The sequence below is a fragment of the Gorilla gorilla genome, chromosome Y, assembly GCF_029281585.2.
Source record: "Gorilla gorilla gorilla isolate KB3781 chromosome Y, NHGRI_mGorGor1-v2.1_pri, whole genome shotgun sequence".
Classification (NCBI taxonomy): domain Eukaryota; kingdom Metazoa; phylum Chordata; class Mammalia; order Primates; family Hominidae; genus Gorilla; species Gorilla gorilla.
Window position 1 is genome coordinate 26,366,727 of NC_073248.2, and position 26,437 is coordinate 26,393,163.

The following is a 26,437-nucleotide window of genomic DNA, read 5'->3' on the forward strand; positions in this document are numbered from 1 at the left end:
TATCACATTTTTTGCACTTCATTTATTGATGTTGTTCCCAGCATTCTGCCCACAGAGAAGATGTGGGTAACATGTATGAGGGAAGGAAAGAAAAGGTTTATTTCCTTGAGGGTCAGAGGAAGAACGGGTGGTACCTGGAGATCTTAAGATGGTGCCAAAACCATGCCCAAAATTCAAACCCTATCATTATCCACAAGGGAAAAAGAAAAAAACATACACATTAGGAAACAAGAATTCATTGTTTATTTGTGCAAAGAAAAAAAATAAGCCACTACTGTAATTTAGCCACTGCTCTGTCTGGCAGCCAGCCTCTTGTCTCTCTCTTCAGCAATAGTAAGTCGGATGCCCTTTCCCCTGGGCAGGGAAATCCAAGGTTTATTACCCTGTAATTGAGAAGGAGATAAAATAAGTACATAAAGAAAGGGATGAAAAGGGAGGAGACGAAAGAAAGCTGCAGGGAAAGACGGAAAAAAAACAACACTCCACCAAAACACACATGCCTTGTACCTTCCTTTACATTAAGGGGCAGCTAACAGAACGCAACCAGACAAAATTCCCAACAAAATAAAAATTTCCTTATACATGTTTCCTGAGAGGTTGTCTGTCTCTCACTGTTCCTCCCACTCCCCACTGCTGAGCTGCTGAATACAGGTCTTCCTGCTTCTATTTTGTGTGAAGCAATCAGTCAAGAAGCTTTTCATTAACATCTTTTTCCATAAGGCACTCAGTGCTGAGGAAAAAAAAAAGGCCATTAACCTCAGCTTCTCATTATTTTGAAGTGGAGAACTGTCAGCTCCCTGTCATAAGCTTTACAGAGCTTTCACAGGCATCTAATCACTCCTTCAGTTCCTTCATAAACACCAGATGATATGATACACCTGTTTTCAAAGGTACAGAATGAGATGTCATAATTCAGCACTGAGAAGAGAAATGGCCCAACTATAGAGCTGCCAAGTGACACAGCCAAAGAGGCAACAGCAGGCTTCCCCTCTGTACCATGTCATCTCTCACGTACCAAATAGCTGCCAGGGTACAAGTGTTAAGATACCACTCCCAAGGCTGAATTGCTTGATGAAAAGCTTGCCCGTCCTTAAGTCACAGGGTAACGGACTCTCATGTGAGGATACTGTGTGTCTCCAGAGGTGCTCCTTCACTGAAAAGGTCTCAAAAGATCTCAGAGCAAGGTCATTCTGAATGAGTAAAGGAAACTAACAAGCGGTATGTGGCTTGTAAATGCTCTTATTCTCAAATTAGCAACTCACTCATAGTCCCTTACATCAATCTTCATCATCAAATACATGTTCAATGATGAGGCATATGATGTAGTCTCAGAGGAGATGGCAGACACTGACCTTAATCCAGCACATACCAGTGGTATAGCCCTGCAGAAGTTGCAAGGCTGAGTTTAACTTAATTTGTTGTGTGACAGTGCTGGCACCTCACACAGACCTCCTTGAGAGGCAGGCGCAAGGCTCTAGATCTAATATTCTTTCTGGTCAGAGGCTAAACACAGAGCTTGCTGCACTCTGTGCACCTTAACACAGGAAAAACACAAGAACAAACAGACAAACACCAATAGTGGATGCAGGTCTTTATGTTTTTTAGGGTGAGTCTTCTTAGAAAGTAGTAAAGAGAGTGCAAGTCTTACATTGCCAATGACAAAAATGTTGGAAATCCTTGTGGCAAAGCTGTTGCCGTTGGCATCCTTCACATGTACCACATCGCAAGAACCAGGATGTCTTTCCCTGTTTGTGATCACACCAACACGACCGAGGTTAGCTCCACCAATCACCATACATACATTGCCTAGAGGGAAAGGAAAATAAACAGGAGAGGAGTCATTTTAAAACCAGAAAGAGGCCTGCTGTCCTTTAAAACCAATTTAACACAGGCTCACTGGGACCAAAAAATGGAGCATCATTACAAAATTGTAATGTCAAGAACTCTTGTCACTATGAACATGCTTTTTGTGAAGTAGACTGCAGTCAGCATTTTAAAGCAAGCCCCTAAGGATTCTTCCAATGACAAGCTTTCCCTGCACTGTTTGTGCAACAATAATTCTTCAAAGGTTGAATAAATAATCATTTTTGGGGGGGACAAAGATGGCATGGAAGAGTACTGGGTGGGAAGAAAGAAGAATGATTGACTGAGAGGGAGGGAGAACTAGAGAAATTCAGGCTAATCAGAAAGACACTAGACAATAACGAAAGGCCTTTAACTGGACTCCTAGCTAATCCAATCTCTAGAGGGGGAAACTTCCAATGTTCTGAGGGCTGTCACAGGGCTCCTGGAAGAATACGTTCATTTCAGATATCTGGACTTATTTTTGTGGGACATAACCACCTAATATAAGCATCCTATATAAGGCACAGGCCACCATGTCAAGGAAGTTTTATCACAGAATAAGCATGTTTTAAGAAAAAGTTTCCCTCAAACCACTGCTAATAAAGACTCAGCCATAAGTCCACTTTTTTATGTGAAGACACATTTAAAAAAAAGGAAAAAAAACCAAGGACATGTCCTCTTTTTTAAAATGAAGACACACCAAAGCCAGAGAATGCAGCCCTGTCTTAATGCCAACAAAACAAAACACAAACTAGTAACCTAGCCTAAAATACTCCAGGATAAATTTGAAATTATAACCTATAAATCAAGGGGAAAAACATAAATCAAGAGCACAAACACTTATTGAGCTCTCAAAAACTAATGGGAAAAAGAAGAAACCAACTCAACCTGAGGGTCTTAAAGATAAGCCTCTGGGATAAAAGAAAACTAAAATTATGTTTAGAGTAAAAATTCTTCGATTTGACAATGAACAAAGAGATTTCCAATGAACAAAGAGATTTCTGCAGTTTGACCGTCCCTACCACAAAGACATTTGTTGATCCAAAATGCAGATTTTTAACAGAAATCCAGGGCCAGCGGGAAATATGTGTTTGGCATGGTGAGAAGCCACAGGAATTAAAAGGACCAACGGTTTTACCTCAGCATTAACAACTGTACTGAGAGTCAGAGAAGTGATTTGAAAGTAATTTTGTGTAAGTGCTGGTATTGCATTTATTCCAGATGGTATGGATACCCAATAATGTTCAGGTAAGTCACAAGAAAGTACCCACAGACCCCTATCTGAAATATAAGAAAAATCACATAAACAGCCCAAGATTTTGTTTCTTAGGTCAGTGTACTTGGCCAGTTCTTTGGGGTCCTTGTGGCAACCACTGAGAAGACAGTAAACAAGCAGCACCAAACACCCTCGGTTACAAAAAACTTTTGTACACTATGCTTTAGTGCAGAGTTTAGGAAAATCTGGATAAAAACGCCTGCTCAGTAACAAAATGCATGCTTGTTCTAGGTGATAAGCAGAAGATGACACCCAAAAAAGAGGTGAGATGAAATGCCAATGAAAGCTTGGTGTTTTGTTCCTCATAGAAAAGACCCAATTGCAGAGACTCCTGTAAAAGAAAATCAGTACTTGGGAAAGAGCAGCAGAAATGCCTCACGCTGCTTATATCAATAATAAGGTCCACAAAGGTTTTTTAGTTCATTTTCCAGAGTCCTTAGGTGGGAACACTATGGACTTAGTATGCATAGGGAAAAAATAGAACTAAGTTAATCACGGTAAGATTCAAACTGTTAATAGTTCCTTCCCTTCACTTGTTTGTCACTGCTTCTAAAAGTGAAGAAAGGGTATAAATTGATGAGAACACTCATTCTTTCAAGGTGTGTTAAGTTCCAATAAAAAGCCCCTGACATTTACAAAAGTTCCCACTAGGGCACACTAGTAAATGTAGGTTGAAAGCTAAGACCCTTCACAAGAATAACTGTAATTCTTGAATGTGTCAGATATATTCTTTATGTCTATCAGACAACCCTCAGAAAAACAGACTGAGTGGAAACTAATGTTGACTTTTGTTGTGAGACTCTGCTTTCTTTCTGATGGCCTCACAAAGACAGTGGAATAGAAATCAAAGCCCCAGGTTCAGTCTCGAGTGAAGGCTGTAACAGGAGACCCTTCCCACCATTAGATGGACCCCAAAGGCAGGACCCTCACAAACACATGAGCCCAAAAACAACCCTGTCTTCCTACTAACAAAATACAGGATTTAGCCAGGTGCACTTGCTCATGTTTGTAATCCCAGCACTCTGGGGAGTTGAGGCGGGCGGTTCACCTGAGGACAGGAGTTCAAGACAAGCTTGGCCAACATGGTGAAACCCCATCTCTACCACAAATACAAAAATTAGCCCAGTGTGGTGGTGGGCACCTCAGCCTCTCGGAAGGCTGAGGCAGGAGAACAGCTTGAACCCGAGAGGCGGAGGTTGTAGTGTGCTGAGGCTGGGCCACTGCGCTCCAAACAGAGCGAGACTCTGTCTCAAAAAAAAAAAAAAAAAAATTGACCTCATATTGTTCTTACTAACAATACCTTACATATAGTGTCTAGCATGGAAGGAACACTAAGATACCATGATAAAGAACCACCATCATCAACACAGCATCAAACCAAATGCAGAACTTGGAACTGCCTTGAAAGAGTCTACAAGGACAAAAGCAAAACAAAACAGAACAAAACTAATGTAACTCACAAGAAGCCCACCTTTGTAGAGTGACCTAGTGGATTTGAAAATCAAATAATGAAAATTTAGTGAACAAAATTAAGAATGGAAAGGAATGGGTTTAAAGAAACATGCCTACAATTGGTTGAAGAGAGAATCAGAAAAACAGAAGGGGTGCTGGGAAGATATGCTCATGATGCACCATGGAAAGACAAAGGATGAAAAACAGAGAAGACCGGGTGACTGGGTCTACTGTGAGAAGCTCTAATACAAGTTAAATGCAAGTCCCAAAAACCAAGGTGAGAGGAAGGTTAGGGACAAAGCAGTATGTGAAAACATAATTTTCCAGAATAATGCCAACCCAGATGCATGAAACCCGTCAAAAATCTCAAGAAAAGTAAGGGGAGAAACAGATAGCATATTCCCACCCACATCCCGCTACTGCCCCAGAGGAGGATAAAGAAGGTGGTTAATCCTGAGCTTGGATGATTTCAATATGCACACTGTAATCACGAGCACAACCACTTAAAATTAACAGAACCAGATGTGGCTTTATTTCAAAACCACCAAGGAAACAAAAACTAAAATGTCAAAAAAATAAATAACACAGCAGACATCTGCAAAATGGCACAAGAGGAGGCCCCAGGCTCTCCCTCCCACTGGATACACAGATTTCACAATAACATATACAACCAAACTGCATTGGTGAACACTCCACCAATCAGTTAAGAGGCTGCAGGACCCCAGGCCAGTGCAAAGCCAAGAAAAGCAGCACTAGACCAACAGAAACTTTTGTGGCATTTTACCTGCACAACATGTTCCACTTCCCCAGCACCACGTAACACATTTGGGAAAAAAAAAAAAAAAAAAAATCCAAAATCCTGGCATCTCCCACAGGAAGGAAAGAGAAATGTGAACCATTCATGCAACATTCTGGCTTTTCAAGGGGTCAAAAGCTGCCTGACAAACTGCTTTCTGTCTTACCTGAGTCAATACTGACAAGGAAGGTAGTTTGGACACCCAGGCTGAGGGACTCAGAGAAAGAAGACAAGACATGCAGGGGGGGTGCGGTGGCTCGGGCCTGTAATCCTAGCACTTTGGGAGGCTGTGGTGGACTGATCACTTGAGGCCAGCAGTTAACGACCAGCCTGGTCAATATGGTGAAACTCTGTCTCTAACTAAAAATACAAAAAATTAGGTAGGCATGGTGGTGCGTGCCTGGAATACCACCTACTTCGGAGTCTGAGGCAGGAGAATGATTGAACCCAGGAGGCGGAGGTTGCAGTTGAGATTACGCCACTATACTCCAGGCTAGGTGACACAGCAAGACTGTGCCTCAAAAACAACAAACAAACAAACAAACAAAAAAAAACCAAAGATCTGCGGGTGCTGGGGGGACGGGACAGTTGTTACAGCACCAGAGAGACCGTACTACACAGACAGGCATCAGGGAATGAAAGAGGTTAGGGGCTTCACAGAAGCACAACCAGGAAAGTGCACACACAAGTCCCAAGTTGAGAGATCCCCAGAACCTCTGGCCTGGCTGACTGGTCAAAGTCATCGTCCCTGTATGAAGATACCTGGTAGAGATTGGGAGAGGGGGCTGTTTTTCTCTAGAAAAATGAGGCTAAACAAATGATGATCTATGAGTTACCTGAAAAAGAATTCAAACTAACCATCTTAAAGATGCACATCAAACTAAGGGAACACGGACAGACAAACAAAATCAGAAAAACAACGCATAAACATGAGAGTTATCAACAAAGTAAAGGAAACCCACAACAAATAATCAAACTGGACCTGAATACCTTTAAACTGAATTGAAAAATTCACAGGTTCAGGAAGAATTTGCAAACTTGAAGACAGGCCATTGAAATTAACAAGTCAGAGGAGCAAAAAGAAAAAAAATAACAAAGAAAGGTGAGCCTAAGGAAGGGAGTATGAGACAACATCAAGAGGAACAATACACAAATTACAAGACAATACACAAATTACAAGAGTCCTAGAAGGAGAAGAGACAGAAACAGAGAATATGACAAGGGAATTTGGGAGAAAGAGGGGGAGGGGCAGAAGGCCTTCTAGAAAAATAATAATGGCCCGGGCACGGTGGCTCACACCTGTAATCCCAGCACTTTGGGAGGCCAAGGCGGGCGGATTATGAGGTCAGGAGATCGAGACCATCCTGGCTAACACGGTGAAACCCCATCTCTACTAAAAATACAAAAAATTAGCAGAGCACAGTGGTGGGCACCTGTAGTCCCAGCTACTGGGGAGGCTGAGGCAGGAGAATGGCATGAACCCAGAAGGAGCCACTGCAGTCCAGCCTGGGCGATAGAACGAGACTCCATCTCAAAAAAAAAAAAAAAAAAAAAAAAACAAAGAGGCCCAAACTCCCCAGTTGGGAGAAAGAAGATGGACATACAAATTCAAGAAGCTGAACTTCAACTAGAATAAGCCCAAAGAGACACACATCAAGAGACAATATAATCAAACTGTCACATCACAGAGAAAGAATCTGGGAAAGAATCATGTACAAGGAAGCTCCTGCTAGATAAGCACTTTTCTGATAATCTCTGATAACTTTGCCATCCAGAAGATAGAGGGATGACATACTTCAAATGTCAATGAAAAGAGTCTAACTCTGTAAAATATTTGAAGAGATTTATTCTGAGCCAAATATAAGTGACCATGGTCCATGACACAGCTCTTAGGAGGTCCTGAGAACACGTGCCCAAAGTGGTTAGGACACAGCTTGGTTTTATACATTTTAGAAAGGCATGAGACATCAAATACATTTAAGAAACACATTGGTTTGGTCCAGAAAGGGCGGATAACTCAAAGTGGGGTGGGGTGGTCCAGGCTATTGGTGAATTTCAGCATTTTCTGGTTGACAACTGGTTTCCCTAAGTTAAGTTTGCCTAAAGACCTGGGATTGACAGACACGGAATGTTTTAGTTAAGATAAAAGATGGTGGAGATCAAAGTTGAGGAAGTCTTATAATGGCTGCCCTCAGAGACAAGAGATGACAAATGTTTCCGATTCAAATTTTAGTTAATCTCTTTAAGACTGAAAAGATTTAGAAGAAAAAGATCGAGCTATGTGAAGAGAGACTCTTTACAAATACAGATTTCCCCCTCACAAGGAACAGCTTTGCAGGGCCATTTCAAAATATGGCAAAGAAACATGCTTTGAGGTAAAATATTTTAATTTTCTTCATTGTCTCGAAATGTTATGCCAGTGTCAGGTTGGAAAGTAAGTCATGATATGTAGGGTTAAAATAAAACCCATCTGATGATAAGTCATGCCCATTTGTAGGGCATGATTCCCAAGACCACTTAGATAGGAATTTAGGCAAGATAAAAATCAGAGTTCAGTCCTCACAAGAATACCATTTCCAGCAAAGCTGTCCTTCAAAATTGAAGAAAATAAGACCTTCCCAGATAAACAAAAGGCACTAGCCTTGCCCTACAAGAATTGCTGAAGGGAATCCTTCAAGTGGCCAAGAAAAAGACATTAGACACAAAACCATATGAAAATATAAAGATCTCTGGTAAAGGTAAATATACAGAAAAATAGAAAATCATAATGGTTTACAAATCACTTTTAAGTCTGGTATAAAATTTAAAACATGAAAGCATAAGAACCACCATAAACCAATGTAAATGGGTACACAATAGAAAAAGATTAACATGTGGCATCAATAACAAAGTTGGTCTGAGGAGATATGGAGATGGAATTAACAGCTGAAAACAGATTGTTTTCAATTTAAGATAATTTATGTAATTCCCTTGGTAACCAGGAAGAAAATAACCAAGGAAGGACAGATACAATACAATGAGAAAGGATTCAAAGTATTCTTTAAAACACAAAAGGCAGGTAATAAGGGAGAAAAAATAGGGACAAAATATCTACAGAACATAACAGAAAATAGTTAGCAACAGAGCTACACTAATGCCTTCCTTAACAGTAATTACTGACTGTAAATAAATTAACTCCCCACCCCAATCTAAGGACAAAGACTAGCTAAATGAATAAAACCAACCAACCAACCAAGGTACAATTATATCTACTAACAAAAGACCAGTTTTAGATTTAATGACACACATAGGCTAAAAGTGTAGGACTAAAGCTGATGTTCCAGGCAAATGGTAACCAAAAGAGGGCAGGCAGGGGCTGACCAAACTTGGTCAGACAAAATAGACTGTAAGTCAAAAACTGTCACATAAGACAAGGCAGCTCAAAAATGCTTATGTTACAAAAGAAGACCTCAAATCAAAACCTAACTAGATCACAAGAAACTAGAAAAAGAACAGAAAAACCCAAGGTTAGCAGAAGGAAGGAAATTAAATAAAGATTGGAGCAGACATAAGAGAAAAAAAAAAAAAACAGAAAAAAAGCTAAGAGTTGATTTAAAAAAAAAAAAGAGATTAACGAAAGGGACAAAACCTAGGCTGGGTTTGGTAACTCCCACCTGTAATCCCAGCACTTTGGGAGACAGAAGCAGGTTGATCACCTGAGCCCAGGAGTTCGAGACCAATGTAAACAACATGGCAAAACCCCATTTCTATGACAACAATACAAAAATTAGCCAGGTGTGGCGGGGCATGTGCCTGTGGTCCTAGCTACTCAGGACACTGAGGCGGGAGAATTATCTAAGCCTAGGGAAGTTGAGGCTGCAGTAAGTAGTGATCGAACAACTGCACTCCAGCCTGGATGACAGAGTGAGAAGGCAGGCAGGCAGGCACAAAGTTAGGTAACTCACACATTCTGATTTGACACACAATACAAAATGAAAATGACAGCAATCCAACAGTGTGGTATTAGCATAAAAGACAAACAACAAAAGGAAGAAAATAGAGCCCAGAAATAAACCTAAGGGTATATGGCCAAATGATCTTCAACAAGGGTGCCCGGAACTCTCAATGGAGAAAGGACGGTTGCTTCAACAAATGGTGTTGGTGAAACTAGGTCCTCATGTAAAAGAACAACATGGGGAAGACTTTACCTTACACCATACAAAAAATGAATTCTAAATGGATTCAACGTAAGACCTCAAACTATAAAGCTCCACAGCCAAAAACAGAGGACCACAAGCTTCATGATATTAGGGACATGATTTCTTGGATATGACACCAAAAGCAAAAATACACAAATTCAAAATTGCCTGCCAATCAAAGGAAACAATCAGTAAGGGTGAAAAGGCAACCAAACGAATGGGAGAAAATATCTGCAAATCTTACATCTGATAATATCTAAAGAACTCCTATAATGCAATAATACCGAGAAACAACCTGACTAAATATTGGGCAAAGGGCTCGAATGAGACCTCTCTCTAAAGACATACAAGCACACAAAAAGATGCTCAATATCTCTACTTATCACAAAAACCCAAATTTAAAAGAACAACAACAAAAACTAAAGAGATATGACCTCATGCCTATCAGGGTTGTCAAGAAAGAAAAAAAGAGAAAAAAATATAAAAAGCAAACAACAGCAAAGTGTGGGCAGGAATGTGGAGAAACTGAAACTCTTCTGCACTGTTGGGGAGAATGTAAAACAGTGGGGCTGCTATGAAAAGCAGCACAAAAATTACTCAAAAACTGTAAAATTATCACATATGATCCAGCAATCCCACTTCTGAGTATATACATAAAAACATCCAACAGGATCTGGGAGAGTTGTCTGCACAACTGTGTCAGCAGCAACATTACACACAATAGTCAAGAGGTGGTGGCAACCGAAATGCCCATCCAGAAGAACGGATAAACAAAATGTGGTGTACACACAATTGAGTATTATTCTGCCTCAGAAAGAGGAAGGAAATACTGTCACATGCCAGAACATGGATGATGAACCTTGAGGACATTATGCAGTGCAAAGTAAACTAGTCAAACAAAGACAACCACTATGATTTCCACTTATTAAGACAAACCCAAAGGAGTCAAATTCACAGAAGCAAAGAGTGGCATGGTGGTTGTTGGGGGCTATGGGGAGGAGGAAGTGGCAGAGTTGTTTAATGGGCAGAGTTTCAGTTTTACAAGATGTAGGCATTCTGGAGATCTGCCACACAACAATGTAAATATAGTTAACACTAATGAACCATACAGTTAAAAATAATTAAGATGGTAATTCATGATGTATCTTTTTTTAAACATAATTAAAAATTACTTAGGCATTTTAAACCAAACAAACCAAGAACTACAAAGAAACCTTTGCCCTTATTCAGTTGGTTTCTTCTTATCAGGAATATTGGCTCTGTGAAATTATTTTATGTAAACTCCCAGGATTAAACTTAATAAGCAAGTAATAAATAAGCAAACCAAGCATTTCATGTAAAACAAAGATCTATATATTTCAAATAGAGTTAGGTGGGGGAGAAAACTCTGTTGAATTTTAACAGGGAAATTCATTTAATAAACAAATGGCAAATATTCCATTTAATTGGAGATAGGAAGTCCATGTCCATTTTAAAAATTATTCTCAAAGGTATGCAAAAGTTGACAGACAAGCATAATACGCTCCTACCTATCCACTCTCCAGTTTCAAAACATTTGAAAACTCATGGCCAGCATTGATTCATCTTTACCCATGTAGTCCTGCATTGGATCACTTAGAAACAAATGGCCAGTATCAAATCATTTGAACTTGAAGTATTTTGGCAAGCCTCTCAAAAAGCTAAGTCACTCTGCAGATGACTGCTAGGTGTCTTAAGCTTCTTCCAATATATACATGCTTTCTTTTCTCCCCTTATCCAAGTTTGTATTGATTCTTTGACAAGAATACTTCCTGAATGGTACTGTGCACTGCCACTACTGGGAGATGCATGATGTCTAGTTATCTCTTTTGCGGTCACACTGAAATCAACAAATTTAGACATCATAAGCATGAAACATCCAGTTTAATATCCCCTCTCTCAATGTTTTCCCGTAATGGGAAGGCCTCTCAACTTTCACAGCCAAACATTCTTGCCTAACATTTCCAGCTCAACAGTAAACACCAGGAGTTCAGGCAGCACAGGCACAAGGTCATAGAGGTCAGACAACAATCAGACAGCTTCAGCATGTGGAGTACTGAATTAAAGACAGCCAGCTTGGGGTCTTTAAACAGCAAGGCAATTGAGGACTTAGGCTGGGTCTTAAATCAGGGTCCAAGTGGGGATTGTGGGGGTGCACTTAAGCAACAGAACGAAATGCAAAGTCATCAAAGATAGGCAGAAAAAGGAGTTGTCATTGTTTGTTGTGCCTATCCTATTTTTTCAGTGTTTCTGCATTTCTAGAAATTTCTGTTAAACACACTGGGCAAAATATTTCACTTCATTAGCACATCAGATGCCAGCAAGCACTTGGTTGTAAACCTGTCAGGAGTCAGAGCCTGGGGTGTAGGGAGGAGAAACAAATCTGCAGACACATCTTTTCCTCATCACTAGTTTGAGGTTATCTGGACAACTTCAGCCCTTCAACTCAAGGAATACACATAAAATTTACACATTTAAAACAAAGTTCCCCTCTCATGACAAACCAAATGGACACCGAGTTTACACAGCTATGGTTTACATTCTTGAAAAAGGCCAGGCTGTTGGATGTAGCCCAAAGGGACGTCACACCACTACTCAGCATCAAGAACCCACTGCAAACCCAAGAGACCATGAGGCAACATACTCTCTTAGGGAGAGCCAAATGTGTTCTCTCCAATCAAGATGGTAATACAGATAAAACAGAATAAAATAGAAAGAAAAGATAGAAAAAGAAAAGGCAAGGGAGGTGGCCAACAAGACAAGGGAAAAAAAAAAAAAACTTACCTGTGTCAAATTTGATAAAGCTGGTTATCTTCCCAGTCCCTAAATCAATCTGCACAGTATCATTCACCTTGATGACAGGATCTGGGTAGCGAATGGTTCGAGCATCATGAGTCACTAGGTGTGGAATTCCCTTTGTCCCCACAGTAATCTTCCTCACTTTGCACAACTTGTACTATACACATAAGGAAAACCAATTTAGCATGTAAACACAAACTCAGCCCAAAGCAGTCACCCAGTTATTATTAATCCCACCAATTTTCAGCATTTCCTTAGTCAGAGGGAGTGCTCTTGGAAAAGCTATATTAACCAGTCACAGAGCTGATGGTCTGCCATACTGATTTAGTAATTGAGACATCTGGGAAACCTCGCCAAGGGGGAATCTGTTTCAGAACCCTCTGGTGGCTCCTGGAGGAGTACTCAGCTGAACTAACTTCCGGTCCTTTATCACAGGCTAAAAGCTTGTTGCCTGTACATCTGAGTGGTAACACAGACTCAACTGACTGGTCATCACTTTCTCCTCAGCGATGTTTTTCCCGAGAGAACTCTCATCTTGCAACTCTGGAAAGGTGGCTACATAGTGCCCTAGCAACAAACTTAACTACACCACTGCTAAAAACATGACGCTTTGATGACCAGGTTAGGTAAAAACAGCATTTCCAGCCAGCTAGATACCTTCCATACACAATGCTGCTCTTCCTCACCTGACTTTTAAGGGTCACATCCCATTATCTACTTGCCTTAGCTCCTTGAGCTCTGGTACTGTTCAAATGGCATCTAATAGCAGAAGCTGTTCAAAATGTCTCATACCAAGTACGTGTATCATCCCAACAGTTAGCCAAGCCCCATTATGTTCCAGAAACAATTTTCAGGAGCTTCAAATGGTATATACTTCGTAATCTCAAATGAACACAACCCATTTGTGGTTGTTAATGCCCATCCTATGTACCACGGGCTCCCCACAGAGTGTCACTGCTCAGAAGTAACAAAATGGGTTTTCTTTTAGCTTTGCTGGGAGAAAAAGCTTCTCAGGGCAAGTTTTGGGTAAATGTGAAAATGACAAGGACAAACGTAGAGTGCCAGGTAACAGAAGACCCCCCAAGAAAAGATGAGAGAAACCCTCCAAGAAGGGCACAATAAATGAACTCCAGGAGCCACTACTTTTTTTTTTTTTTTTAAATCAGCTCCTGCATTTCCTCTACAGATATTGCACTCTCTCCCTCATCTTTGGGCTCTCAGGACTGACTAGAGTTGCCAGCTTGTCTGTCATTTCTTTTGACCTGCCTAGGAGGTGTGGAAAGAGACATGGTAAGTAAAGTAGCCAGATCTTGGGCTCCACTCCTATAAAAAGTCCCCAAGTTCAAATACTGTCCCCTTAAGCTTCAGAGGACAAGATGGGGGTAATAATTGCACACTCCTAGACGTAATACCTTTATAAGATGAAAGAACATAAAGGACCTAGCAAAGCAGTTAACGCCAGCTAATATTATTTCTGCTTCTACTACTGATCCAACACTATTCAAGGCGCTATGGAGATGTGAGGCCATTTAATATAACCCAGCAGTCCAAGACAGTGACGACACTCCACATGTGGAACTTAGGCCATATTAACTCTATTAGTTAAGGTAAATCTGGAGTTCACCAGCCAGGCCTATCCAAGCCCACTTATCCATATTAAGGTCTGGCTCCTAGGCAGTCAATCTAATGAGTGCACTCTCTTCTCTCTACCTCAAAAGTTCACAGTTGACACAGCCCCCCAGGCACTCTCTTCAGTGAGTGTTCAGTTTGTTTACCAACACCAGCTCACATTTACCACCACTACAAATACAAACCCAAGATCATTTTCAGCTTTCTTGGCCAGGGAGTTAAGCACAGAAATGAAGGCTGCCTAGCTCCCCGATCCCTAATTTGAATTTGAGATTCACTGAGCAGCCAAGCAGAATTGCCTCAGACAATAAATGGCATACTAAGGGCACAGAGGGTTACTAACCTGCCAGCTTTGGGTGAATACATGTGGATGGGGTACAATATGATTATCAAAGCTCATTGTTCTTTTTGCCTGCTACTCCTAAGTGGAAAACTACCAAGCTACAGTCCATAAGCATCAGAGCATTGGCCAAGAATCCAGGCTTGTTCAAGCCTCGAGTAAATAAGGTCCTAGAGCTGCTGAGGACTAAGCAGGCAGAGAAAACACGTTTTCCTCTTATACTTCCTAAGGCCTTGGGACCAAATCATAAGAAAGAGAACGCTACTCCAGAGCCTATACTCTGCCACCAGTGAGGCCAGACTTGAAAACAGCCTGTCTGTTGACTTCACTCTTCCATCCCCATTTAGGAGAAGGGAAACTTGCAATTTGCCTTTAAAAGTTACTATCCCATCTTCAGTACCCCTTCCTCCTTTCTCCTGCCTTTGAAATCCTTATCTTTCACAATGCAATTCCAGTGACCACTTACTAAAGCAGTATTACAAAACCTAGGGCTACTAGTGGACATTCTCAATCTCTCCAGCTCTACTCCCTGCTAGATTTAAGAAATCCTGTCCTTGATAACATGAGAAAAGAACTCTGAAATGCCATGCTCTAGCTCTCAAATGGCTCTACACACAGTTACCGAGATCCCTATTACCAATGTCCCTATTATAATCACTGCTCCCTATTCAGAATAAAATCTGCCCCTCCAACTTCATGAGGCAAGTCTTTGCATCATGGCCTGCTGAATGCATTCATGTCACCCAACAGTCCTGCACATTTTTTGTATGTGACATCCTGAACTTACTCAGGGATTCTAAAATGTTTCCAGCGAAAGCTAATTCTGTCCCCTTTCCACCCTGGCTCATTAGCTCCAAATATCCCAGGTAACCCAGGTCCAAGCAAGTTCTATAGCTGTGAACACATAGAAGGCCTATTCACACTTCAAAGCCTACCTGCTGCCCTCCACTTTTCACATACATCCTGTGCAGTGTACTCTGAGAACAGGGCTAAAGGAGTCACAGTAGTTAACAGGTACTGCTGACGGTCACGAGAGAGACAGCAAAAACAAAACAAGTAAAAATACTCTTCTCCTGTATCTTCCACAGATCCTCTCACTAACCAAACCTTTCTGCACGACAGCAATAGCATCATCATGCCATCAAACTTGACACCTTGGGCCCAAAGGTCCTTTGTCTTTAAACGCAGGCATGAAACACCCTCTGAAAAAGGCATGGCCTCTCCCTTTAAAGGTGCTACCAGTTCCAAGTGGCCTCCCTCCATCCTCTGAGGTTCACTCTGGAACCATTAACCCAAGCTTCATGATGCATGTCAGTCCTTGAAGCATCCACAGGTAACTTGACTGAAACACAGATGACACTCAGTAACTATCCACAACTGAGTAAAATGCCTGTTAAGCATGTTAGTACATTAACAGGTAACAATTCTGTCTAACCTTTATACAGAGCTGACTGACCGAGTCTGCAGTACTTTTAAGACCAGGACTAAGACAGGCTAAAAACTTCTAAACACTTTTATTAAGAGAAGTGCTCCTGCAAAAGACAACACCATGGCAGGCTTTCCTCATATTCACCTCAAACAACTTTATTACCTGAGCACCAAACCTTCATGTGGCCAAAACAGCTCAGGATTCAGATCTGGGGTCCTCTTGCTTAGTAGAGGCCCATCCTGCCAGGAAACTACAGCTTCACTAAGGGTATGGCTGGACATTTCATGAGGGGAACTTCCAGCTGAGTAAACCTTGCACCACAGGGGTAGCCTCAACCATCTGCAGAAAACCAATCACTTTTCCTTTGCCCCACAATTGAAAAGACTGCCTTCAGATTTTAAAGATGTGACTCCCCCATCATCTTCTGACCCCACCCCACGATGAACAAAACGTCTTTTGCAGCAATTTGAATGGAGCTGGAAGCCATTATTCTAAGTGAAGTAACACAGGAGTGGAAAAAATCAAAACTCTTAGGTTCTCGATTGTAAGTGGGAGCTACACTATGAGTATGCAAAAGCATACAAATGATATAATGGGCTTCAGAGACTTGGGAGGGGGCCAGGAATAAAAATAACTGTACATTAGGTTATGTACAGTCACACACTACTAGGGTGACAAGTGCACTAATATCTCAAAATTCACCACTGTGTAATTCATCCAGGTAACCCAAAAACTACTTGAATCTAAAAAGCTACTCAATTTTTTAAATTGAATTATTGTTTTTAAAAGAAATTTGGAGAAAAAGACTATTTGTAGCTGTCGTACAGCACCCTACCAAAAGAAAACCTCAACTCTGCTGCCTGTCTGCTCAGCAATCTTGACGAGCAATGATTTGTAACCACATCACCACCTATTACAACATGCCTACCCCATCAACACCCTTTCCATACAACCTGGACTGCAAGGTGAGGCCCAAGGTCATTCTCCAAAATGAATGTCAAATGTGAGGCTCCACTGAAAGCATTCTACCCTGTCCCTCTCGAACTGCAGATTAAAGAACTGTTCGCTTCAAGTTTCCACTGCTGTTTGAATAACACCCACACAAACCAGTCTGAAATCCTTCCCTACCTGGCCTCCCTTAGAAACAAACAAATGCAATTGTCCAGGTTCCATCTTTTCTGAAACTTCAACTTCAACTGCCTATCCTGTCCACCAGTCTTTTTCCTTGCCCACCAAAAAAGCACTAGTCTCCACATTCACGGTCTTGACCACCACCTCCTTTTGCACCAGACTCCAATTGTCTAAAAAAAAAAAAAAACAAAAAGGGCAAACATCGCCTCTTATCTTTTTTTTTTTTTTTTTTTTTTGAGACGGAGTCTCGCTCTGTTGCCCAGGCTGGAGTGCAGTGGTGCAATCTCGGCTCACTGCAAGCTCCGCCTCCCGGGTTCACGCCATTCTCCTGCCTCAGCCTCCTGAGTAGCTGGGACTACAGGCGCCCGCCACTGCGCCCAGCTAATTTTTTGTATTTTTAGTAGAGATGGGGTTTCACCGTGGTCTCGATCTCCTGACCTCGTGATCCGCCCACCTCGGCCTCCCAAAGTGCTGGGATTACAGGCGTGAGCCACCGCGCCCGGCCCATCGCCTCTTATCTTAAAAGAAACTCCCTCTTAACAAAGTTACCTCTATTTACCGCCATCTATCTTCTACTTTGGGTATAACTGCCACCTTTATGAGGTTCAGTCTTCTCAATGTTCAAGAATGACAATCCACAAACACATCTCTGGTTGGTTACTCTCTGACTTCCTCTTTTTGATTTCTTTAACCAGTGTCTTCTACTTTTCAGGAAACAGAACCTGTACCACCTAGATCCTGTTCATAAACCCTCTGCAGTATGAAATCTCTCTCTCCCCCCATGCACATCCATCATTGAACACAAGCTGCCCGATGTCAATGAGGATTCTGGGCCAACTATTCAGACAGCCTCTATTGTAACTCATCTGAGCAGTGTTTCAATCCTCTATTTCAGTCAGCATCTACTTCCTTCTATCATCTACTTGCAAGTTCCAACGCAAGCTGAACCCAAAGCATTAATATACTGTCCTTCCACAACTCTCTCAAGCATCCATGTATTTCATCAAGATCTGTAGCTACCATCTCCTTACCCTACCACCAAATACTCAGTCACCCTGTCCCACATCTTCTTCCCCTCTACCACAGCAGGGGATGCATACACTAAACCCTTTGTCTCCTTTGCCATCTCCCAGGTGATACTTGTGTCCTCTACCCCAACTTGCAATGGGAACAGGCACTGCCTCAGTTCCCATTACTCATGTGCAGGCTCATCATAGGCTTACCCAAAATCTTTCCTTTTCTTCCATCCACTGTAGTGGCAATCACAAAACAACAACAACAACAACAACAAAACAAAAACCTCATCTCCCATTCTTAAATCTAATGACTCCCATTTCTGTGGTCTTCGACTAATACCAAGTTGTTAAAGGGAAAAATTATGTCTGAAATCCATCAGGCTGTTTTCTCAAGACCCATAAAATATCCCTTTTCTAGTTTTAATTTCAAGGGTGGAGGACCGTTTGGATGTTCTGTCTCTCCACTAACCTGTGCTACCTGGTGGACTAGTAATCTGCATAAAAAGGCTCCGTGGTGTGTCCCTGATTCACTGAAACCCAAGGAGCCCGCCATTCTCCACTCTGAAGTCACTGTGCCCTTCAACCTGTGGCTCTAGACATGCTGGGTGGGGTGTGACAGGGAATGCTCCCTTTCTAGCTGTCGAAAGAAACAACCAGCCAACAAATAAGCTCAACCAAAACTTCCCCAAATCTCTATCTCTTGCACAAAGGTAAGGTCCTTACTCTAACCCAAACCCAGAATAGCCATTTGGCACCTGTGGCTACAATGTGATACTCACGTGGACACAAGCTTTCCACATGGTGACTGGCCAATGTAGTAGAACCAGTACTAGGTATTAACAACTCTCCAGTATCTCCTTCTCCTACTCCATCTCTCCCCATTTAAAAATTCACAGCAACGGCTGGGTGTGGTGGTTTATGCCTGTAATCCCAGCACTTTGGGAAGGCCCAGGCAGGTGGATTACGAGGTCAGGAGTTCAAAACCAGCCTGGCCAATATGGTGAAACCCCATGTCTACTAAAAATATAAAAATTAGCCGGGAGGGGTGGCACATGCCTGTAGTCCCAGCTACTTGGGATGCCGAGGCAGATTAGTATGAACCCGGGAGGCGGAGGTTGCAGCGAGCCGAGATGGCACCACTGCACTCCAGTCTGGGTGACAGAGCGAGACTCAGTCAAAAAAAAAAAAAAAAAAATTCACAGGGACTACCAATCTGCATTGTCTCTTGAGATCCAAATTCCTTACAAAAGCAGAAACCAGTCAACAGATTTGAGATTTCCCTGTGCTTTCTAGCTTTTAGACACAACAGGATCCAACACCCTGGGCAGCTGAACACTCTTCAGGACACTAGACCTAGTTCCTACCACCTAAAACAAAGCACCTCATTGTGGGAACGATCCACAAATACAGAAGGGACACTGCATCAAGGGACACTACCAAAGAAGTTAAAAACAACCAAACAACTGATCAATTAAGAAACTACCCAGATATGAAAGTATTTGTGAATTCCTATAGGGACTCCAATGTGTTTCCCCCAAAGAAATAACTGAGAAAAAGGCAAGCTGGTTAAACGAAGTGGAAACAATGTCTGATAAAACATTGAAATTCATCTATAGAATGTGTCTCATATTTAGGTGGCATTTGGTCACTGTACAGGTGATTGGGTTCTGTGAGAAATAAGGAAGAAGTCACCCCATGACCTTAAATCCAGGGAAAAGAGGAATGGATGACTGAGAGGTGATCCTGGTTTCCAAAGAGGTGTTCCCTACACAGAAAAAAGGCAGGTGCTGTCTACACGGAAAGGAACTTCCTTGAAAAGTTTCCCCAATGGTACTGACTTTGGCCATTAAATTTGGAGAAGGGGGAGTTTAAGGGTTGAGGCAGACTTCAGGAAGTCAACAATCTTCTATGTCTAGCAAGTGCGAGGCACCACTGCTGCTAACAGTCACAGAAACCTGGCAAGAAAGCATATTATCACCATTTACAGAGAAAATGAAGGCTCAAAAAATGTTCTACATACTGTTGCCTATGGTTACATTATTAATCAATGACAGGGTCTGGATTCTTACCCAGGCCTTCCTGGTTCCAATACCAGACTTTTCCTATACAGAAACATCTTGTCCCTCAGAGAACTGCTTACTCTGTACGCTGTTTCTACACAGCCTCGTCTGGAAAATCCACTGCCTTGTATCAGTGTTGGTAGACCTATGTGCCTGAATTGAACAACCAGACAAACAGGCAGAGATAGGCACTATTCCCAGAATATGGCTTAAATGCTGTCTGAGAACCTTAGCAACAGACCTATCTGTCTGGAAATTATAAAGCTCACTTAAAAGCTCACTTACCTTTGCCTCTTCCACTGTGATACGATGAACAGCAAAACGGCCCTTGGTATCATAGACCAGGCGGAAATGCTCACCTGTTTTCTCAATGCTGATGACATCTGATCACAAACAAGTATAAGGAACATTATTAATGCAATTTCTTTGGCCTGCACAGCAGAAGCTCTCTGTGCCAGGCTGAATGTGAGAACATTTTAGCAGCGTGGGGGTCCCCAGCGCTTGATGGGGGTGCTTGAATGAAACCAACCAACCCCGGTCCTGTCCCAGTAAATATCATCCAACAAAAGGAAATGTCTATATATATAGCTACTCTACCACTTTCTATGTTATTGTGCAACAGCTGCTTGAGACTGTGTCCTGGGTTAATGCACTCAGGATGCTGAGGAGAAAACACACATAAGCATACCCACACACACCAGAAAACCAAATGAACAAGCAGTCCTCACATTTAAGCAGACAAGGCTCAAGTCTCTGCAGGTTGCCCTGTCAATGGCTTGGCACCCCCCGCCACGACTCTTGACTTCCCTTATCAGGAGTCCTGCCTTGCTTGGGACTTGGGGTTTTATGAAAGAAAGCAAAATACAAAATGCAAAAAAAAAAAAAAAAAAAGAAGAAATTAGGAAGGAAAGTAGGAAAAGAAAGGTCTGTCTTTTCTAATACAGTGGCTGGATCCTGCAAAGTCTGGTCTGGAATGCCTCTCATAAACCAAACATACCCCAGCCTTCTGGACAATACCAGGCTAAAAAGGTGTTAAAAAGTATTGACCAGCTGGGTGCGGTGGCTCAAGCCTATAATCCCAGCACTTAGGGAGGCTGAGGTGGGCAGATCACAAGGTCAAGGGATTGAGACCATCCTGGCCAGCATGGTGAAACCCTGTCTCTACTAAAAGTACAAAAATTAGCTGGCCATGGTGCCACGTGCCTGTAGTCCTAGCTACTCAGGAGGCTGAGACAGTAGAATCGCTTGAACCCATGAGGTGGAGACTGCGGTGAACCACTGCACTCCAGCCTGGCTGGAGAGACTCCATCTCGGAAAAAAAAAAAAAAAGTATTGAGCCTGTCGCCATGGAAAGAAAGAGAGAACAAACCACTAGGTCAGAATTCCTCAGTGCCTTTCCCTACCATCCTTCTCAGGATACTTTTTCCCTAGACGAGTGTGACCCTTCTCTCCCTTCTCCACTCTCCTCTCCCACCAAGCTGCGAATGCATCCTTGGAGATCCAGCATGGTTAGGTCATCAACAGAGAAAGCGAGAAGACAGGGCCAAAACCCTGTTCACTGACAAAGATTCTCTCTCCTTGACCAGTCATTAGGCAGACTCCTCAAAGCCCTCTTCTTGACTGAGCTTCAACCTTGGCTATGAAGATCTGAACCATTAACATGGCTTCTAAAAACTAGTCCCCTCAAAGTGCCTGCCTGACAAACTCAAGACTAACCAAAAGAATTTACTGTTTTTTCCAGCCAACACCTGAGGACAGCTCCTCTGTCTCCCAGTCTCTGCTGGGAGGGTAGGAACCAAACTTCGATAACCACCAGCTAGCAGCCACTGCTGGTCTCATCCCATTACATTACCAACCCCTTTCCAGCTTTTCACCTGTGCCTTGCCACGCTCTCCCTATCCCTCATTCTCCTTCTGAAATGACCAGCAGTAACTCATGTAGAAATCAAAGTTCAGTGTTGGGTTTTGCTTATCGTTGGCAACATGTAAGCCTCACACCTTGTTTTTCTCTCAACCTGTTCCTTCTTCAAAACAAAGAACTCTTTCCTTACCCATGAATCCAGCAGGGTATGTGATGTCCACTCGAACCTTGCCATCAATTTTGATGAACCGTTGCATACATATCTTCTTTACCTCATCTCCAGTCAATGCATACTTGAGTCTATTCCTGAGGAAGACTATCAGGGGAAGACATTCCCTCAGCTTGTGAGGACCTGTTGATGGACGAGGTGCCTGTAGAAGACAATGGCAGGCAACCTAATCTCTCAAGATCCACCCCTTACATAACCAGATTGAGCAGATGACTTGCCTTAGTTCAGCATTAGCCGAACTTAACTTGTTGGGGAAGAGGAATATAAGAGGGCAATTATTTCATCAATTTAGAGAGGTCTGTCTTGTTAGGAAGGTCACAACCCCAACTATGGAAGTCTCATTTTGTGCCCCTTTGTTTCACAAATCCAGTCTCACAACCATCTCCCCATTTTGCCCTGCCCCAAGCACCACCAGCACTGGTACTGCCTCTTCAAACCTCCCTTCAATACAATACTGCATCCCATGTATCTCAGGTGTAGCTTACGCTTTACCCACAACCTACGAAGACATATTCTACTACTTTCTCACCATTCTAGGCCTCAAAGTCCCACACAAGCCCTGCCAATATTGCTGGACCACCTCTTAACACAGACTGTGTGTTCTTCCCTTTCTTGGCTGCTTGCCACCAGCTTAAATGTCATCAAATTCCCACTCCAACAAATCCTGTAACCTATACTCTTGCAGTTTTAGTGTTATACCATCCTTTGGCTATTTGCTACCAGTACCTGTAAAGGTCTCAAGCTCTGGGGCTGTATTGCCTTTAACTCCACTCCTCAATTATCTCTTAAGCTGAGGCCACACAGGAATCCTTTCTAATGAAGGCTGTTCTTAAAGCTCCTTCTACAGATGCCTCTTTAGCTTTATCCCTCTTAAAATGGACTCAATCATTAACCACACACTTCCACCAATGCCATGGGGAAAAGAGTGGAGCCCAGAAGACTGAGGACTAAGTTCCCAGCAAGTCTTCTTAAAAAGAGTGCCTTGGCCAGGTGTAGCGGCTCACCCCTGTAATCCCAGCATTTTAAAAGGTCGAGGTGAGCAGATTATCTGAGGTCAGGAGTTTGAGCCAGCCTGACCAATGTGGAGAAACCCCATCTTTACTAAAAATACAAAATTAGCTGGGCTTGGTGGTACATGCCTGTGATCTCAGCTACTTGGGAGGCTGAGGCAGCAGAATCGCTTGAATCCAGGAGGCGGATGTTGCAGTGAGCCATGATTGTGCCGTTGCATTCCAGCCTGGGAAACAAGGCTGAAACTCCGTCTCAAAAAAAAAAAAAAAAAAAAAGTGCCTTGCTCATCCACTTAACAATAGAGGGAACAGTGGCCCATCCTGGGAGGTCAGACACTAGGGGGCAGTAGCAGAGATAAGACTTGGAAGCAGAAACTGACACGGAAAGTTTGCAAATCCAGCTCCCCAAACACAGTCCATGTTCTCTCTGAAAATACCAAGACAAGGAAGACAAATTTCTGCTACTCAGTGTTCAGAGTTCTAACAGTCCCAAGAAAAGGCTATGTAATCTATCAAGTTAGTTACCAAGTGCCTATTATGTGGATGTGGACCCTCAGGGCTGCATTATTTTCTCTTAGATGCCCTATGTTTATTCCTGCCCAACAAAACTTTTGGCATCTTAATCACCTCGCTTCTGTCTGCTTCTTCACACTGGCTCCCTTTCTGTCTCAGAAGACCCAAGACTTTCTTATGGCTTCAACCACTCTCTCCCATTGTTACCACACCACCAATGTGGAAACTGCCTAGTTTCCTCTTGTCAGATGCTTGCCTCCTTTGCCTCTGGGCATACTGTCCTCATCCTGCCAGGTCTTCAAGGTTGAGTTCAAGAGACTCCTGCATTTCTCACACAATTTCTTGCCTGTGTTGCATGGACCCCAGTAGCCTTTACTGTTAAAACCGTATCTTGGGCTCAATGTAAACAGCAGCTACTCCACCCTCTGAAACAAAGGGTAACTTCAAATTAAATATATTTTATTATTAATGGGGACTCAGTGCACTGTCACTGAACCCTTTCTTATCTGGAATTTAGCACATTCATTAATCCCCTCAGCTCTAGGTTCAGGAAGTGCCCTCTAAAGTGGAGAGCTCAAACAGCAAAAGAGACCACCAGGACTTGACATCCTGGTGTTTTGTTGTTGCTGTTGGCATTTTTAATCCTTGAGAGCACAAGCCTCAAGAAATGGGTTCATGATATAACACAATTTGAATAAATCACAACACAGCAGCCTAACAGCTCTTTTGAAAATATGAGGGGCGCCATGGCTAACGCTTATAATCCCAGCACTGTGGCAGTGGCCGCCAGCGGGTGGATCAGAAGGTCAGGAAATTGAGACCATCTTGGCCAACAGGGTGAAAGTTGGTATCTACTAAAAATACAAAATTAAGATTGGCGTGGTGACTAAAAGATCCCAGCTACTGGGGAGGCTGAGGCATGAGAATCGCTTGAACCCGGAGGCAGAGGTTGCAGCGAGCTAAGATCATGCCACAGCACTCCAGCCTGGTGACAAGCCAAGACCCAGTCTCAAAAACAAACAAACAAACAAAAAACCCCAAACATGTCCAATAGTTCACTCACTTATCTCTTTCTGTTCTTCTGTAAGAGGCTTCTTCATTTCACACTCTTTAAAACTGCAGTGCTCAAAACCCCATTCATCCTTCCCACGGCCCTACTTTTTTCTCCCCCCAGCCTTCAGCACCTGTGAACATACTGTAACTTCCCTCTCCTCCCAGCAGGATGTAAGCTTCAACAAGAAAGAGGAATAGATTTTGTTGTCCAACCATTTTGTACCCGGACATATCCTTAAAGATGGGCCCACATAACAACACCTGGCATGTATTAGGCTCTCAATAGTTACTAAAAGATGGCACGCCCAGGTTCTCAGCGACATTATGGATCACAATAGTGCTCAAAGTTGAGGTCAGAGAGCTGTTCGACCCGCTGTTTCCAAACAGGATGTCCTAACTTTTTTCTCAGGGACCTTTTCATTACAGTGCAAGGACAAGTTCCGTGTGCGGCAAGTCTTCACCAACGAAAATCTCACATAAATAAGCAAACAGTGTTCCCACGAAATAGCAAGCCACAGGTACACAGCATGCACTTTTGAGTAAAAAGCAAATACAGTTATACTCACAAATACACCAGTTAATTTATCCAGCATCCAATGCTTCGGCGCTGCAACATGCTTCAAGTGCTTCTTGGGGCCCCGGGCCTGAAAAGGACACCAAACTTTTTCAGAGAAACTCGTCTCAGTTAACAGTAAAATGTCTTTATCTTCAGCTGGAAGAACTGCTAACGGGTAATACCGGATCGGAGGAGAATGGACAGTCCAGGCAATTTCACGCCCAGTTTTGAGCAAATATTACTTCCTGCCAGACCCCAGAACAAACCCCGCAAAACTCTCAGACCTTTGACAACCTCACGAGTCTCCCTGGCGTCTGTTCAGCGTCCACAGTGCTCTCCAAGCGAATCTGAGACTGCTTCAACGTATGGATATAAGCTAACCCGCGTAAAAACCCAGTGCTGGGCTGCGGAGTCAAGGGTGGACTTGTAAGGTTAGCCGAGGAAGCTTATTCCTAACAAGACTCACGTGCCAACAGCACCCCCGGCGCCCAGGCCGAGCACAAGGGCCAGCTCGGAACGCCCGGCCGCACTCTTCTCAGACCTCCGCTCTCCAAATCGGGTTTCCGGAAGCAGCACCAGCAGCATTCCCACCCGCCAAGTAGGCGTACCCGAAAAGTAAAAGCTTGCCAAGATGGAAGGCCCTTCTTCAAAAGATGGAGGCAGATAAGTCTGGAGCGAGGACGCAGACGTCTTACCATGGCGAAATCCCGCGACGGAAGAGAACCTCTCCTTTTCCGGTGCAACCGTATTCTGCGGTCATAAACAGCGGGAAGTCAAGTGAGTGAGAATTTCAGTTCCGGATTCCGCCTCGGGTAACCAACCTATTATTCTTCCGTTGTAGAGGTCACAGCTCGGAACTGAGTTTCTTAGCATTTTCAGTTTCTGATACTGATTCATAGGTGTCAGTTATGCCACGGGACTTTTTGTTGTGCTTCCTCCCCTCAGGTCGGCTAAGCTGGGAGGACGCAGTTTACACTCTAAATCTTTCGCCAACTTTAAAAATATTTAATAGAAGCTCTGAAGGAGCAGGATTTGGCCGCCTTAAAAAAAAAAAAAAAAAGCCAATCGTTAAGAAATAACCTATATGATTCCTTGTGACTGTGACATGTTGTATTGTAAAATCATGATTTAAGAAACAATTCGTTTTTCTGAATTAGGTCCAATTTCACAGGTTTGAGAATGTATTAAAATCGTCTGTATTGTCAGCTTTGAAAGGGTAGGTTTTATGGGACGTGAATTGTAAGTTC

At 42.7% G+C, this 26,437-nt stretch overlaps 1 protein-coding gene across 5 annotated transcripts; it reads right to left on the reverse strand.

Annotated features, from left to right (window-relative positions):
- Positions 1 to 220: 220 nt before the first annotated feature.
- Positions 221 to 25,977, reverse strand: LOC129530250 (small ribosomal subunit protein eS4, Y). 5 transcript variants are annotated; one of them, XM_055377114.2, is made up of 7 exons: positions 25,886 to 25,974; positions 25,201 to 25,278; positions 22,020 to 22,200; positions 20,255 to 20,352; positions 12,350 to 12,521; positions 1,649 to 1,806; positions 221 to 383 (listed from the first exon to the last, which is right to left on the reverse strand). In XM_055377114.2, exons 1-7 carry the CDS (start codon positions 25,886 to 25,888, stop codon positions 282 to 284), a joined length of 792 nt encoding a protein of 263 aa, XP_055233089.1. In that variant the 5' UTR covers positions 25,889 to 25,974; the 3' UTR covers positions 221 to 281. The 5 variants fall into 5 exon arrangements, with proteins under 5 accessions (XP_055233089.1, XP_055233087.1, XP_055233088.1 ...); XM_055377112.2 differs by having other exon boundaries at positions 25,799 to 25,920; XM_055377113.2 differs by having other exon boundaries at positions 221 to 1,806; positions 25,886 to 25,977.
- Positions 25,978 to 26,437: the final 460 nt, after the last annotated feature.

Excerpts from the sequence above, each read along its gene's own strand:
- LOC129530250 (XM_055377111.1), bottom strand. The coding sequence starts at position 25,888 with ATGGTAAGACGTCTGCGTCCTCGCTCCAGACTTATCTGCCTCCATCTT. Across the intron at positions 22,201-25,200 it reads ATAAATTAACTGGTGTATTT|GCACCTCGTCCATCAACAGG; the intron begins GTGAGTATAACT and ends TGTCTTCTACAG. Across the intron at positions 1,807-12,349 it reads CTTTATCAAATTTGACACAG|GCAATGTATGTATGGTGATT; the intron begins GTAAGTTTTTTT and ends CTTTCCCTCTAG.